This window comes from Ambystoma mexicanum, chromosome 5q (assembly GCF_040938575.1).
Source record: "Ambystoma mexicanum isolate Mex_15411 chromosome 5q, UKY_AmexF1_1, whole genome shotgun sequence".
NCBI lineage: Eukaryota > Metazoa > Chordata > Amphibia > Caudata > Ambystomatidae > Ambystoma > Ambystoma mexicanum.
Window position 1 is genome coordinate 1,221,029,855 of NC_090933.1, and position 15,656 is coordinate 1,221,045,510.

A 15,656-nucleotide genomic window follows, 5' to 3' on the forward strand; every position below is an offset into this window, starting at 1 on the left:
GACCACATCCCTTTTGCATTTTTTAGCAGGGCCGGCACAGTCAATGCCGGAGGTGGGGGTGAAAAAAGCGCAACACAGGAAGGTAGGTCTCTGGGGGGAGGTGAGAGGATGGGGTTGAGAGGTTATGGGGGCGGAATGAGTGGGATGGGTGGCTGGGGATGTGAAGAGGAGGATCACTCCACTAGCAGCACTCAGGGAAGGGCCACAAGTGGCTGTGAGAATGCGGGCAGACAATGGCAGTTTATGCCCTCATTCCCAATGACCTTATTGGCTGAGTGCCCTTCCTTGGGTTGCAATCAGTCGTATCCAGCATCATCGCTGCCCACGTTTTACCAAACAGAGGGGTAGTATAGATCAGTGGCAACGTGCTCATCTTGGAAGCAAGAAAACGAAAAGCAACACATGTCCGAATCCCGGCTCTGTGCTTAGAAACCTCTTCATTATTAAGTGCCTTATAAAAAATATATATATAATGATAACAGATCACACAGCCTGTTTGTAAGATTCCATGTATTAATACATCTTAATGAACAACTGAATCTTTGGATTGGAACCATCGATGCACAAACTATCACACAATTGTCTACCATTCACTCATTCATATGTGTTGCTCCCTTACAGAAGAACTATCTAGTGTTTCTCTCAACAAGTCTATCTGAAATGTGGCTCAAAGGCACGTCCAACTTAAGGATAATTCAAAGGTTGTCAGCATGGTGATAAACATATTATGAACTCTCTTTGAACTGTGTCAGGCAGGCTCCCTAGACAGAGCTTCCAATTATACAGATGTTTTTCTGACTTATCTTCCTACCGTGTTATGGCACCAACAGAAGGAGACGAACGGTGCACACATTCTCCAGAAGACGCAATAGGCTTTGCCACAGGCAGAATGATCTACAGGAGGTTGTTATAGAAATATTGTTCTTTCACTTCAAGCCACAAAGGTTGGAGCAAAGGATATCCACGATAAGGTTCTATCTATGTATAATAGTGCACTGTGTAAGGAAAACACATTTTGGTAAGAAGGATATTGACATCATAGTCTAAAGGAGGACCTTGGGCATGAGTTTCGTAGTCTACAACATTCCCCAATCATGGTTGTATATGCCTTGAGTGCTTGACACGAAGTCATTCACAGTTCCAGTTTGGGTCACAAAGACGTACTCAAAGGTCCTCGGAGGTTCACACAACGTCATTCACTGTTTTTGGGAGGTCCCTCAGGTACAGGGCCCGTCCTTGGAAGTTGCAGGTGGATTCCTGCCTTTCTGGGCGGTGGTCGCGTGGCTTCCATGTGAACGTTGATTTCTTCCCAGTCCATATGTGTGCATTTTCAAGCTAGAATTATTGTTGTTGCATCCCAACTAGTTCTTTCTGCAAATAATTCTAAGCTAGTCATTGGCGCTGTTCGATCCAAAGCTTGTCACAGGCTCTGTATTGTTTGAGCATTCCAGGGATAGGTTCTCAGTGAATCTTTTTGGCTTGGGTTCACGGTAACCTTTCCTGAATTAGATTCTAGCCTCTGTTTTTTCTCTCCCTCTCGCTGCATCTCTCTGGTAATTTGGCCTTTTGATCTAGAAATCTGTGCGTTATGCCATCAAGGCTCTCCACTTCTCTAACATTTGTTCTCTGGTTACACTAGTGCTTAGTCCCCACCGGTCTCACTCCCTGCCTCTCAGCATCTCCTTTAGAATGTGGCCCTCTTTGCTTGTAAATGCTGGTTGCCTATTCTGGCCCTGTCTCTCCACGTCCTCCACCTCTTTGACTCTCCTCCTTCTTTCACCGCTCCCTCCATAATGTTCCTTTCACCACTTCTCGGCCAGGTCCTGTCTGCACAGAAACACAAGCAACCCTAGACATGTTTCAGCCTTATTGGGCCTCATCAGTGATGTGCAGCTTGGTTCCCTATGGTGCAGCGAGCAAGGGACCCACGCCTGGGGCTAACAGGAACCCCTCTGGCCTTTTTGTTTCCCTTTTCCCTGGGTTTTCCATTAGATTTTTCCAGTGAGGTTATAATGGAAAATAAATGTTTTGTTTGTGTAAGACCTGTTGCTGAATAATGAGGGGAGGTCTTCCTCTTTGCCGTTCTGGCTTAAGTCGCCTATTTTGCGGTGACTGGGGGTTGATGCAGATGGTATGAGTTATGAGACATGCCTCTGTTGTTGGCTTCGCGGATTGGGCGTTTCCCCTGGCCCCCAGGGTCTCCTTCACCCCAGTTCCCTTACGCCTCAGCTAGTTGAAACACTTTGTAGAGTTCTCTTCTGTCTTGCTTCCAAATTCAAGGCCACACTTCTAGTGCACAATCCAACCAAAGTCACTTAGATTAAAGTTATCATGGCGAGGGTTTATGGGAAAAAGGCCTTCGGTTAAAGTACAACTGCAGAGAAAAAAACCCTCATGCTATCCCTGTCCAAGGCCACGGTCTAGAGCCTACCTTCAACAGCGCAGCCCACCACTTACTCTGTTACCAGCAAGCTGGTCACTTGCTCCACCCCATCATCTACCATCAAAATGGGACCACACATTTTTAATTTCCAAACCCCATTGTGCTCCACGTTGTTACTAAATGCATGGTCATTTGTGTTGGGCTGATGTAAACAGCATCTGCAAACCCCCCATGTATGCCTGTTTTTTTCAATTAAATGCATATGTTTGAGTCTGTGAATTGGAGAAAAAAACATGTCTCAGTCAACATATTGTCCATACTTATTTTGCAAATAATAGCGTGTGCTCTGCCCATTCATGCCCACCTCTTTCACTATCCCCTGCCTCCTCCCCTTCTTCTCTCTCGTTTGGTCTTGTCCGCTTCATAACTGGCATTTTCTTCTCTTTTTGTTATCATATGCCACTCTAAGCTTTCCAACAACTGAAGTTGGTAAAATAGCTCAGTGGGTTCAGTACTTGCTGCTGTGATTTTTGAGGGATCTGCAGGTTGCAGGTTCGATTCCCGGCATGACCAACTCAGCCTTTCATTTTTCAAAGGTTGATATGAGTCCCAACCTTTGTTGGGACGATGTATGTATATATGTTCTATGTACGGCGCTTGGGTGTAAACGGTTTACAAATAACCACATCATTATCATTAAGCTTTATTTATTTACTTATTTTGACATTTGTATAGCGCACCTAACCCGGAGGCATCTAGACGCTTGAGCCACTACATCTTCAGCCAAAAGCTAGGCCTGGGAAGGCAGAGGGTCTCAGATGCGACTTGTAATCTCTCTCTCTCTCTCTCTCCCTGTTTCACTCTCTTTCTCTCTCATTCTCCCTCACTAAGTCTCATTCTCATTCTTTTTAGTTTATATTCAGTGCCTTCCTTACTGCCGCTGTGGCGCAGCGCGCGCGTTCAGGAAATAACAACCGCCCTAATTCCGGCCGGACTTGCTGCGCCTGTGGAGAGCGTTGGGCCAATGCCCATATTTAATTCCTTTATTCTTTCATACGTTCATCATGAGCCAATCCCGGCCCTCGTTAGCGATTCTCCATCTGAGAGGAAGCGGATAATGTGCGCATTTTCAACGTCCCTATCACTGCCGCGTAATTAGCTATGCTAATTTACCTCTGTGTGAGAAAACAGCATAGGACTGACACATCTGGAGAAATCGAGGGAGAGAATGGTATACAAGCAAGTTGTGCAGCCACACACACACACTATACAGAGGGCATATGGTATCTAATGGTATGCTATGTCATGTTATTGGTATGTATACCACACGCGGTCTCCAGGCGTTTTTGTGGATCTGAAACGGAAAGGAAAAGACAAGACGTTGTGCTTAGCTGCGGAAAGGAAAAGACAAGACGTTGTGCTTAGCTGCGGAAAGGAAAAGACAAGACGTTGTGCTTACCTGCGGAAAGGAAAAGACAAGACGTTGTGCTTAGCTGCGGAAAGGAAAAGACAAGACGTTGTGCTTAGCTGCGGAAAGGAAAAGACAAGACGCTGTGCTTAGCTGCGGAAAGGAAAAGACAAGACGTTGTGCTTAGCTGCGGAAAGGAAAAGACAAGACGTTGTGCTTAGCTGTTGATGTGTGTGAAATCAGAAACAACTGGCGTCTGTACGGTTGTGCTTCCTATGTGTTAACAGATGGGAGGCCTCAGGTGTTTCACTTGTCAGGTGTCAGGATGTTCAAGCCAGTTGTTGAGGTTTGCAAGTTGATTTGAGAGATGTAGAGATTTGTAGTCTGGCGGGTTGCGCGCTGCATTACCTGGATCAACGTCTTCGCACAGACGTAGCTCCATGCGGATGAGGTTTAGGTAGTCCAGCGGAAAGCGTTTGGTTGAGTGTTTACAAATCTGCTGGTGGCAGCAAGAGACCTGAGTACAAATGTGGATTCCCCCAATAGTGCAAACTGTGTGATTCTGGGAAAATCATGCCCTTTTTCAATAATCTTTTTATCTTACAAATAGGCCATCATCCAGTACTTAATCATCCGACCCCCATTTACCTTAACAATACAGTCACGCCCAGTCCTCGACAAGTGCCTTGAGATCAAACTCTGCGTCCCACGTTTCAAACTCACAAGGGCAGTAGGGAAGCAGTTTTCCGGTTTTAGCCCCACAAACCTGGAACTCCCTCCCAGGAACGCTGAGAAATGAGCCTTCCCACCGGCCAGCTACATACTGCCACTTTCCTCCTCCTGTCCGTCTACATTTGTATGCTAAAGCTCATGTGCAACTATCCTACCCACTAGCTTCTGTTTTGTTTTTTCTGTTTGTAACATCTTCTCACTGTAACCAGAGATTCAAGCCTTCTGTAACCTACGCTGTGATACCTAAGGGTTTGGGTGTATTATGAAAGCAATAAATAAGTAAATAAAAAAATAAATAAATGCCACATATTATATAGGGCTTAGAACAGGGTTTTATGAGGGCCAAGAGCGAGGACCTGCCATTTCCACACTGTAATAATTTCATATAACCTTTCTCTGATGACCTAAAGAAATATTGAAACAGTTATCACCTGGTTCTTGCAGAGTTATTTTAAATACAATATTACACAAGTTGCACTCACAAAAACTGGGCAGGGCACATGAATACTGCACTAAGTGACGAAGGAGATGTGTAACACAGCACCAAGCAGTTGGCAGCTGGTGAATAATGCTGTAGAACAGAAGGGTGTCATGTAAAGGCTTTTACCAGCACACACCCAACCTATTAGCAGTGACAAAGCTAACAGCGAATAATGAGGGTAAGGGGCAATAATACATGAGAAAGACTTGCTTTCTTGGCTTTAACACCATTAGTAGATGGGCCGACTAGCTCTGTTTTCAAACGTTCAAGTAAATATGCCTATGTGTGCCTGGGATGACAATCATTAACTGAGTAAAGGACCTTGAAGTGAGCATTCTTAACAGGAGTGCTGCTTCAACACCTGCATTCGTAGTGGGGTTGGTAACTAACGGCCCACCAGCCCGAGATAAATTAGGTCCATGAGAAGCCCACCAGCGAGTAAGGGTGTTAATGTGATTAGCACCCCAGCCTGGTGGGCCGATAGCGTCAATTTTCTTTTAATGAAAAGAAATACTTTCCCTTTGAGTAACGGGCAGGTGTGGTCATGAATAATGCAAGTCTCCATAGGGCAACATGGCCCCCATACACATGACAGGGACTCGGGACCATGCCCCTTCTTGCTGTCGATGGTGAGAAAGGTTGGAGTGACCGGCATGATGGAAAAGAAGGTAAGTTCAAAACAGAAAGGAGGGCATGGGTAGGGGAGGTGTGTCCAGAAATGGGGAGGACGAGAGAGGATCATAGAGGAGAGACAGGCAGATAATGGAGGAGCCGGGGCAGTGAAGGGCACTGACACTCATACTATGGGGAGCCAGCAGCTCCCTTCCAACACAGGCGTTCACCGTCCGTTCATACCCCCGTTGGAGGGAGCTGAATGGCTGGTTCTCATTATCCGGGTGCTAATGAATGGTAATGTAGGACGATACCAATCATTCATAGAAAATGTTGGGAGTGGGGCAGCAAAAAACAAACACAAAGGCAGATAGGGTGAGGGGCATGTTAACTCTCTAATGCCCTAAATCTATCCTGAAACACTGTGGAGAGAGGAACTTTAAATTTCTTTCGTTAGCCTGTCAACTAGGTAAATGTCACTGCACAGACTCTACCTTTCCCTGTCTGTGGGTGTCCTATCCCTAGTTGGTAGTGGTCGGCCACCTATCTAAGTGAAAGACAGGGAGAGGCTGCCCCTATCTAAGCTACTTCTAAAAATTGCATTGATTCCCAACTGGTCTCATATCTTTTTTAATCATGACCTTTGTACCATTAGTCCCCGGCGAGGGTCAATCAGAATGTAACAAGCATTTTGATTGGCCCTCACCGGCACATTACCCGGCCGGGAATCCCTTGCACGCACGTACGTGCCCGCGTTTGTTCCTGGCGGCGGGCGTGGCAGCCCCTTAGCCAATGAGGAGGCTCAAAATGGGGAATTCCCCACTCCGAGTCTCTCTAAGGCTGGAGGCTGCCTTCGTCCCCTGCCGGGGGCTCAGGTATGTTTTTTTTATTTTCCTCCACCCCTCTCCCCTGCAAACTATCCCCTCCCTGCTCTCACAACCCAACTCGGCTTCTTTTTTCTTCTTTTTCTCAGGAGTGAACACGATGGGAACACTTGTGTTCCCAGCACGTCTGCTCCCGATGGCCCCCATGGAAAGGGAAAATGGACTACGTTTTCCCTTTCCAGGTGGCCATTTTATTTGACTTTTTTTTTTTCAGTTCCGGAACGCCGCACAGAAAGAAATTCTATTATTACCATAGTCTAATGGGCCGCGATACTAATGGCAATAAGCTCCTCGACGGCAGGCCAGTACCGCCCGTGATAATGCTCCTGGGGCCTCGTTACTGTCCTTGCTATGCTCGAGCCTGTAACTATGGGCCCCGGGGGCATTACATGGGGCGGTATTGGCCCGCCGTCTTGGGGCTTATTGCCATAATAAGTACTAAAATCAATGACTAAAAAGAGAATTTGTTGAAGAAAAAAAAAAGAAGAAATAAATCATTGGCAAAGAAAAAGCAAGTCGGGGAGAGTCTTCACTTGTAAATCGATTATCCAGGTTGTTTAACCTGGTGCATGTTTTAACCCTTCACACACCCATTCATGTAGTCTACCAGCTTCGCTGTAATAAAGCTCAGTGTTACCACTTTCATCGGGACGGTTGGTTCGGGTATAATTTGTTAACCACCTTGATTGTATATTTTATTTGCCATAAATCTGTCACATATGGTGCTCTACTGGAGTGGTACAAACACATTTTGAGTCTTTCATACATATGGTGGTACTTGTTTGCATCATGTTACAACATTCATTGTTGCATTACCAGAATGTGTCTGCTAATAAGGAGTACTACAGGACAGGGTCACTGGAGGTACGGTGTCTTGTGACCAGATACATTATGTGGAAAACATTGTAAAAAAACACACACAACATATGTGCCTATATGCCCTACCAGTGCTTTATGGCCACTGGTGCTTCTTGTTGTTGCTATATTCGTGCAGGAGATGTAATGTGGTACTTCTGGGCCGGGTGCTCCTGATTTGGTACCTGTTACTGATCCCTTGTTGGTTATCAATGAGGAAACAGACAGATGTTGCCAGACGTTTTAGCCTAAAGGATCCGTAATCATCCCATTGAACTTTTCAGGTTATGATAAACCTCTTGCAATGCTCATCCCCCAGCTCACTTTTAAATACGATGTCTCCATGCACGTCTGTCTTGTTCGGAATGGTCGGCTCGTCTGATTTGAGGCGGACCGATCGAAACAAGCATTTACTTGTCACCATGGACGCGGTGAGTCTTGTGGTTCGTGTCAATATTGTCGAGCCTGTAAATGGAGCCGCCATCTTGAATTGGCTCTGTTTCCATGTGTGTTTCCCCGTTAAGCCCAACGTATGCTCGGATTATGTGCTTATCGAGTGCCTGACTTCTGATGGGGATTCATTAGTATTTTTTGCGCATGAAAAACATGTTTCTTTGATCTCACATGATTAGCAATTTGTATGCTAAATTGCTTATATTTATTGATGAGACTTCAGAGAGAGAGTGCAGTGCCTTAAATTTAGATCACTACACTCGGTTGCCGTACCGCTCATTATGCTTGAAGAAACCTATCATGAAGGGCTCTCATCTAAGGTTTTACCTCTTGCTTGCCAGAGTCGAAATCCAACTTGTATAAAAACGGTCTAGTATCACTGTGTACACTGCAAGAATCCTTATTCAACTTGTCTAAAGGTTCTGGTATCACTTTGCCGAGTGATGTGGCTCAATACTGAACACTACAAGAGTTCTCCTTCAGTGAATAGAATAAACTCAAATGTAATCCGTATTCACGGTTCCTAACATCAGGCAACCAGCCCTCTGTTCCCGTAAGCTATATCGTGGGGGCGCTCTCTGTCAGATGAAGCCTTTGTTGTTCAAGTGTCTGCAAGGGAACTCTATGGATCATTTCCACTTGTACTGAAGTTTGTGAAGTATGTATCATATGAGCATGTGCCAAAGTGCTGCTCGTCGTGTACTGGTTGGTGCAGTGGTGTTATACTATTATGGTAGTGCCACTTGAATGCAGTATCCTATGCAGTGGCTAGATGTTGCCAATGGATACCTTCATTCAAGCCATTGTTGTCTGTTTTAAGTTTGAAAATCCACTTTTGTTCTTTTAACAACAGGAGGTGGCTGATATCTTCACCCCTTTGTGGCATTCTGACCTGTTCGATGATGGTCCATTTTAGATCTTTTTCTCTGTGTTTTTTTTAGCATAAAATGCTCCACCATTGGGAACCATCTACGAGGCATTGGGTAATCAGCCTCATCAAGTTGGAGACTATATTGAAGGTCTTCCACAATAGAAATGGATTGCTGTGACTCACATATGATGTTGTGATTTTCAATATAAATTACCATGAAGAAGTATGTTATAATAATACAACATCTTCCGTTTGTCATTTGTTGTCCTATATGACGAATTTGAGAAGTGTTGTATACGTCACATAAGAACTTAAGTCACATATTAACCCCACCATGATCAATCTGTTTATAACAGTATAAATAGTTTTTATTTTTGTTACAAAGTATTCAATAAACTATTTTTGTAAAACACCGAATGTGGATATAATGTGAAAAAAACTAAAAAGTTGAAAGGTTTATTAGTGGTGAACTAACCCAATCAAACGGACAAAGAGAGGGGTAATCAGTTTTTGTGTATACTCTGTATCCTTCCCACATTGGGACTGATTCCCCAAAAACAAAAAAAATAGGGCAGTAGCCAATCACACACTGCTACAATATAGAGCTACACCAGCACTGTTTACAGAGTTTACTTTTAAAATACACACATGACACCCTAAAATAACCTGGCAAATAAAGGAGATTTTATGGAAAAATGCTAGTCAAAAAGAGTGTAGCTTGGTGTTCTCCTATCCTGAATGGAAGACTAGCTGTTGCTGTTTGCATGGATGCTGGGGAGGAGGAAAGCTGTATAGTGTCTATTGGGTCATAATCCAGACATTTCCAGACACATGGGGTTGTTGTGAAGAACCCTGCACCATACCGACTTCTATTGGTCTCGGGAGGCTAGCTCCGCAGTAACGTGCTCGCCATGGAAGCAAGACGACACAGAGCACCACAGGTTCGATCCCCGGGTCGGCGCTTAGAAACCTCTGGGTATTAAGTGCGTTATAAATAACCTATCATGATCATTTGAACATCAAATCCTGATGCATATGCTGTCTGTGGTCCATGCCTACCACCAGCCGCATTTATTCAGTAGCCACCTAAGACACATATCAGGGTAAAAAAATAAATATATATATAGGTATATAAAATCTGTATACACACACTCATCTCGGAAGTACATTTGCGAATGGAGGACTCTGAAAGAAATAAACACAGTGATTAAAACGTGTATGTTTACCTTTAGTTTATTTTGATCGGCGTGAACTATTGTTTTCTTAATAATAATAAAAAAAAAAAACTATCACACATGCCTTCAATTTAATAATTAGGTGATCCGCTCTTTGGTACAAAACCAGAACTTAAGTAGTCTGCATTAGAATTTCCACCAATGAGGCACAGCGAGATCGGTTCCATGTGATAATAACTAATGAAATAATGACACAAACTTTAAAAACTAATTATGAATAATGAAAACATCGAATTTGTTTCTCTTTTTTAAACTTGGGGGCTCACCCCAAACCCCGTTTCCCTAGCTTTATTACCCCAACCCAACACCCCCCACCCGTTTTAATCCCTTACCCCCCCTACATATACTTTTAGCAAAAAAATCGATATTTTCTGGTTATTGCTTATTCTTTGTAAAAGCTATTTGTTATTTTCATTTCGTTGTAATTACTGTATACCTAGTGAGATCAAAGGCTTTCCCCAGGAATACAGCGATGACATAATTTATGTGATGTGGTTTTGGGACAAGTCAGCAGTTTAGGGATAGGACAGGGAGATTACATGGCGGCAAATTTCTCTAATTCAAATTCGTCTTATTTCTTTAGACACATTTGGCTGCACATACATATGTGGGGGTGGGGGTAATTGTGATAATAAAGAAAGGTGGAGATCGGAAGGAGAGGATGAGGCGGGTCTCCCTCAGCATCCATCAGCATATATTTGCAGTCAAATATAATAAAAAAGAAAAGACAATACAATGGAGAAAATTGAATTCAACAAAAATAACTCCTCCAATTCACATGGAACCTTAAAGGTTTGCCCGCATTTCATTTTGGATCTAGTTGGTAGACACACCCACGTTCATGTATGGCTTTCCAGAATACTTTCTTTTAAACAGATGCCTTGAAAAGTGAACACATCATGTATGATATGCCAACGTCACAAAAATAGCAACTCTTGTAGAAATAGGTTAAGCAAAAAGATTACGCTTGTAGCTTTATTTTCCCCATCTCGATTGGACAACTACACATACCAGAATGCAAATCAATGCGTGCCTAAAACCTGTCCACTGGTTCTGGAAATGTACTTTCAAGACTTTCACACACAACGAAAGATACTGTGTGACGCAGTCACCTGCTTGTAATCAATTTTACACAGGTATACTTCCACACAAAAAAGCAAACTATTGCGGGCGTGTGTGCAATAAGGACACAACAGAAAAAAGAGGCACTTTAACACATATTTGTGCGAATCAATTTGTCTTGCACAAAGGCACATATCTGGGTGGCTAACTAGAGCTTATGTGGGAATTCAGAAGCAATTGCATCTCGCTGATATCAACACCTATTGGTCTTACTGGAGACAAAAGAGCTTTCATTTGAATGTTCTGCTCCTTCCTAACAAAGAGGTAGCTATGTATTGATGGCCTTGGGTAGCCTGTTGTGCGTGGTAAGGTAGACTAATCCCATCTATTGACCAATGGGCAGCTTGTCACCAAGGCCTTTCTTCTTCCAAAGCCCAATGTTTCTGCTGCACTAGGCAGGTGGGGCTTCCCATCTCAACTTGAGGGGCGATCCCCTTTGTTTATCGACACAAAACACGCCAAAGTCCCACACTATGCACTGACAGCAGGCTCTGCCTTTCTTTCAAATAATGCCAGGGGCTGCCACGGACATGCAGAACTCAGCCAGAACACGGCTGAAAGATAGCACAGCAAAAGAGCATGCCGGCAAGATAGCGCACACTTAGCAAGCAAAGCAAGATATCATGCCATAAAGATAGCACAGCCGAGGTGGCAAAGAAAGATAGCTTGCCATCAAGATAGCACAGCAGGATAGCAGACCACCAATGTAGCACTGCAGGACAGTACACCATTAAGTGAGCACAGCAAGATAACATGCCATCAAGATAGCACAGTTGAGATGGCAAAGCAAGATAGCATGCCATCAAGATAGCACATAAGGATAGAACACCACCAATATAGCACGGCAAGATTGTACACCATTAAGTGAGCACAGCAAGATAACATGCCATCATGATAGCACAGTCGAGATGGCAAAGCAAGATAGCATGCCATCAAGATAGCAAATAAGGATAGAACACCACCAATATAGCACTGCAAGATTGTACACCATTAAGTGAGCACAGCAAGATAACATGCCATCATGATAGCACTGTCAGGATGGCAAAGCAAGATAGCATGCCATCAAGACTGCACAGCAGGATAGAAGACCACCAATATAGCACGGCAAGATAGTACTCCATTAAGTGAGCACAGCAAGATAACATGCCATCATGATAGCACAGTGAGGATGGCAAAGCAAGATAGAATGCCATCAAGATAGCACAGTAGGATAGCATGCCACCAATATAGCACTGCAGGATAGTACACCATCATGTAAGCACAGCAAGATAACCTGCCATCAAGATAGCTGAGCCAGGATGTCAAAGCAAGATACAATGCCATCAAGATAGAACAACAAGGAGCATGGTTCTGTACCAACCCCACAGGACGCAGAATAGGGAGTCAAATATAATGTATTTTTTACGGCAAACTTATTTTGGGGGGGAGGAACAAGGCTTGCCACCCCCTACCCAATTACAAAGGGCACACATATTGAGGAGTGATTAAATTACTACAATTGAATTGCCCTCAAAGTTAACATTATGTTCAATTGTATTATCGGTATAACTCATTAGAGAATACAAGACTGTCACCAGTCACCAGTGCCAGCTTCTATGCTGAGGCTCTTGGCGTTCAGGGTAGGTATGATTGGCAAAGGCACAGCCATGGATGCCACAGGGTCAGGCATGGGTGCCACAGGCCCAGATATGGTTGCTACAGGCTCAGGCATGGTTTCCACAGGGTCAGGTATGGTTGCCACAGACTCAGGTATGGTTGCCAAAGGCTCAGGCATGATTCCCACAGGCTCAGGTATGGTTGCCAAAGACTCAGGTATGGTTGCCACAGACTCAGTTATGATCGCCAAAGGCTTTGTGCTCCATTGCCCCTGAACATTCCATGGATTACACAACATATCCAGCCGGCTGTATTTCTTTCTACTGATGGAACACTGTATGTATCAATTGTCAATTGTGTCAGTGTCAGTAACTGTATTTTCTTTGTTTAATTATATCTGTTTCAGCCGTGGTAAATAAACGGCAGATAATACATTCCATGCCATTCTTCTCTGTTGGAGCGGAATTCTTTGCAGCACAATAACGTACCGCGTTTCTTCTGTAATGACGTCCACTCGTTGCATGAGTTAGCGCATAAAAATACAGTGACTTGGCAGTGAATGGCAGAGAATACTATGAAGAGGGCTTGTGATGTTCTCAAAATATTTGCCAATTATTTATAATGTTTTAAAAATCAAATTTTTACTGCATTATTCTTATTTATAATCATGTCCACACTTGGTGTAGGGTTCTATGTGATCACAGATTTGTTTTTCTTTTCTTAAAGTCTGCACTTTGGTCATGCACTCTTCAGCAGCCATTTTTTTATTTTAAAGGTCTGGCTACCTTTTCCCCATCCCCTCACTAGCCCACACCCTCACCCCGTCACTCTTTAACCCTCACCCTCTACTCCCCTAACACGCACATCAACTTGTGTAATTGGTCAATTTCAGCCAAAAGTACACAAACAAAGTAAGGCATCCTTTGAATACGGACATGCTCATATTCCTTGTCGAGTCTATTGAATTCCATCTTGGAGTTATCCTATTTCGTCCTCATCCTGGCGGTGTTTGGTCAAATCATTGAACGATGAATGTTTTTGTGACTGAGTTCGCTTTAGCTCCTTCCTGAAAGACCTGTCAAGTTTATTCTCTTCCTATGTTCACAGTGCCACCCCATGTTTGGAGACAGATAAATCATGATGGCGTCCGGGATGTATGTGTCTGCGTAGTTTCTTGTGGCACATCATTTGTTTCTGATATTCGATCTTTGTTTACATTTTTGGTCTGATATCTAGCCCTAAGAACGTGTAGTGTTTCTCATTAACCTCGATTGCCTAGGAATGCTCCTTGATACCGTTTGATTATTGGAGCTCTACAAATGCGATATGGATATATTTTAACGTTGTTTTGCCTTGCATCATGTACTCTCGCTGTAGACTGTTAAAATTGATTAAGGCCGAAGGACAAACATGTCCATGTCAATTTCAATCCGCTTGGTCAATATTTAAACTTCAGTGAAGTCAAATGGTGTGATAGACTACTCATGCTTTATAGCACATGTAACCTATACTCACACATAAAGGCTACGCAAGCTTTAAGAATGGTGCACCAAATCTATGCAAAGTTACAATGTCTGATTCTGCTATCAATTATCCTTTGGAACTGGTGACGGCTCATGACTAAATGTTTGACAGATATCATCAACAAGATTGGTTTGTTGTTTCTGTGGCTCTGGGTCGTAATGTTTCTCGATGTTTCTGGGACCAATGTTCCAGGGACAGAAGAAATGTTGTCCAAAATCCTGGCGTCCAAATTATTGATATGGTTTGCACATAATAGCAGGAATTGAACAACCATCATTCTTCTATTTAACGTGTATGGTATGTTGAATAGTGCACGCTAATAAATGTGACATAACGTTGTGGAAATACTTGTAACAAGTAGTGGAGGAATCTGCTGGGTCGCACTGTACAGTTTTTTGATAATAACAACGGTGTGGAGGCATCACTTGAAGGAATGGGCCTGCTTTCAATTATTGGCACAGTCAAGGTATTTGGTTAGTTGGTATTTTTTGGTTATCTGTCCTGATATGTTTTGCGCCAGGTTTAGTAGTTAGGAGAAGGTAAAGATGTTCTCTGGAAAGAAGACTCCTACTCTTTGCCACATTTTGTAAAGGCTGAAACCTGCATCTGCTGACGTGGACGATAACATGGTGCATTATCGCTACACCCCTACCCCCCAAAAAATAAAGCCAAATACTGTGATCAGTTTATATCAGTGGAATATTGGGTGGCTCATCCTCTCAGGGAGATATACACTCCCTGCCACTCCTCTATTACACTCCTTCACAGGGACACATTACAGTATGATTGGTAAAGTAAATTTACACTAACTGGGGAACTTGTAGAAATGGTGTTTCTTCTTGACATACAAAACCCAAAGATGTCTTACAGCTTGCTTCTCTGTGCTTCGAGTGCCGCGGCTTCACCCTCTCTTCTGAACCTGACAGGTGACCCGGCAGCAGAGGAGTGGTCCCCATGGAGCGTCTGTTCTACCACCTGCGGGGAGGGATTGCAAACAAGGACAAGGTTCTGCGTGTCGTCTTCATACAGTACCCAGTGCAGCGGCCCGCTCAGGGAACAGAGACAATGCAGCAACTCAGCCTTCTGCCCAGGTTCGCAGGAAGCCCTCGGCTCACAATATTAATGAAAGAACGTCTTGTGTGTATCTGAATCCTGTAGGTTCTTGCTGCCCATCAGAGCAGTGTCCCCTGTTAGATGAGATCTTTCAGAACTCTGCTTTATCTACTGTGAGAATTTCAGGAGATCTAAACATGGAAATATTTGAATACCGTAACCCCAAGTAGAGTTTCAATATTTGCCTATTTACATAATATGGGGGATATTGAATTAATAGGATCTTTGATGATGCAAATGTAAGTATTGAAAGTGAAATGGACCAAGGTTTCAAAGTATTTAATTTTAGAGCATTTTAGATTCAATCTCTCTTCAATTTTTCCTTTCATAGTAATCCACCCGATTCCCACTGCGAAAAATACCCAAGTCATCTGCAGTCGTTCTTTC

The 15,656-nt window shown here is 43.5% G+C and overlaps 1 protein-coding gene across 13 annotated transcripts in view; it reads left to right on the plus strand.

Moving 5' to 3' along the window:
• ADGRB1 (adhesion G protein-coupled receptor B1) overlaps positions 1 to 15,656 on the plus strand; it is a 698,686-nt gene that overhangs the window by 317,143 nt on the left and 365,887 nt on the right. For 11 of the 13 annotated variants that reach the window (XM_069621727.1, XM_069621731.1, XM_069621729.1 and 8 more), the window contains one exon: positions 15,083 to 15,247. The exons of the other annotated variants lie outside the window; for them this stretch is intronic. In XM_069621727.1, the coding sequence (XP_069477828.1) occupies positions 15,083 to 15,247 (165 nt within the window). The remainder of the gene's footprint in view (positions 1 to 15,082; positions 15,248 to 15,656) is intronic. 13 annotated transcript variants of the gene reach the window in all.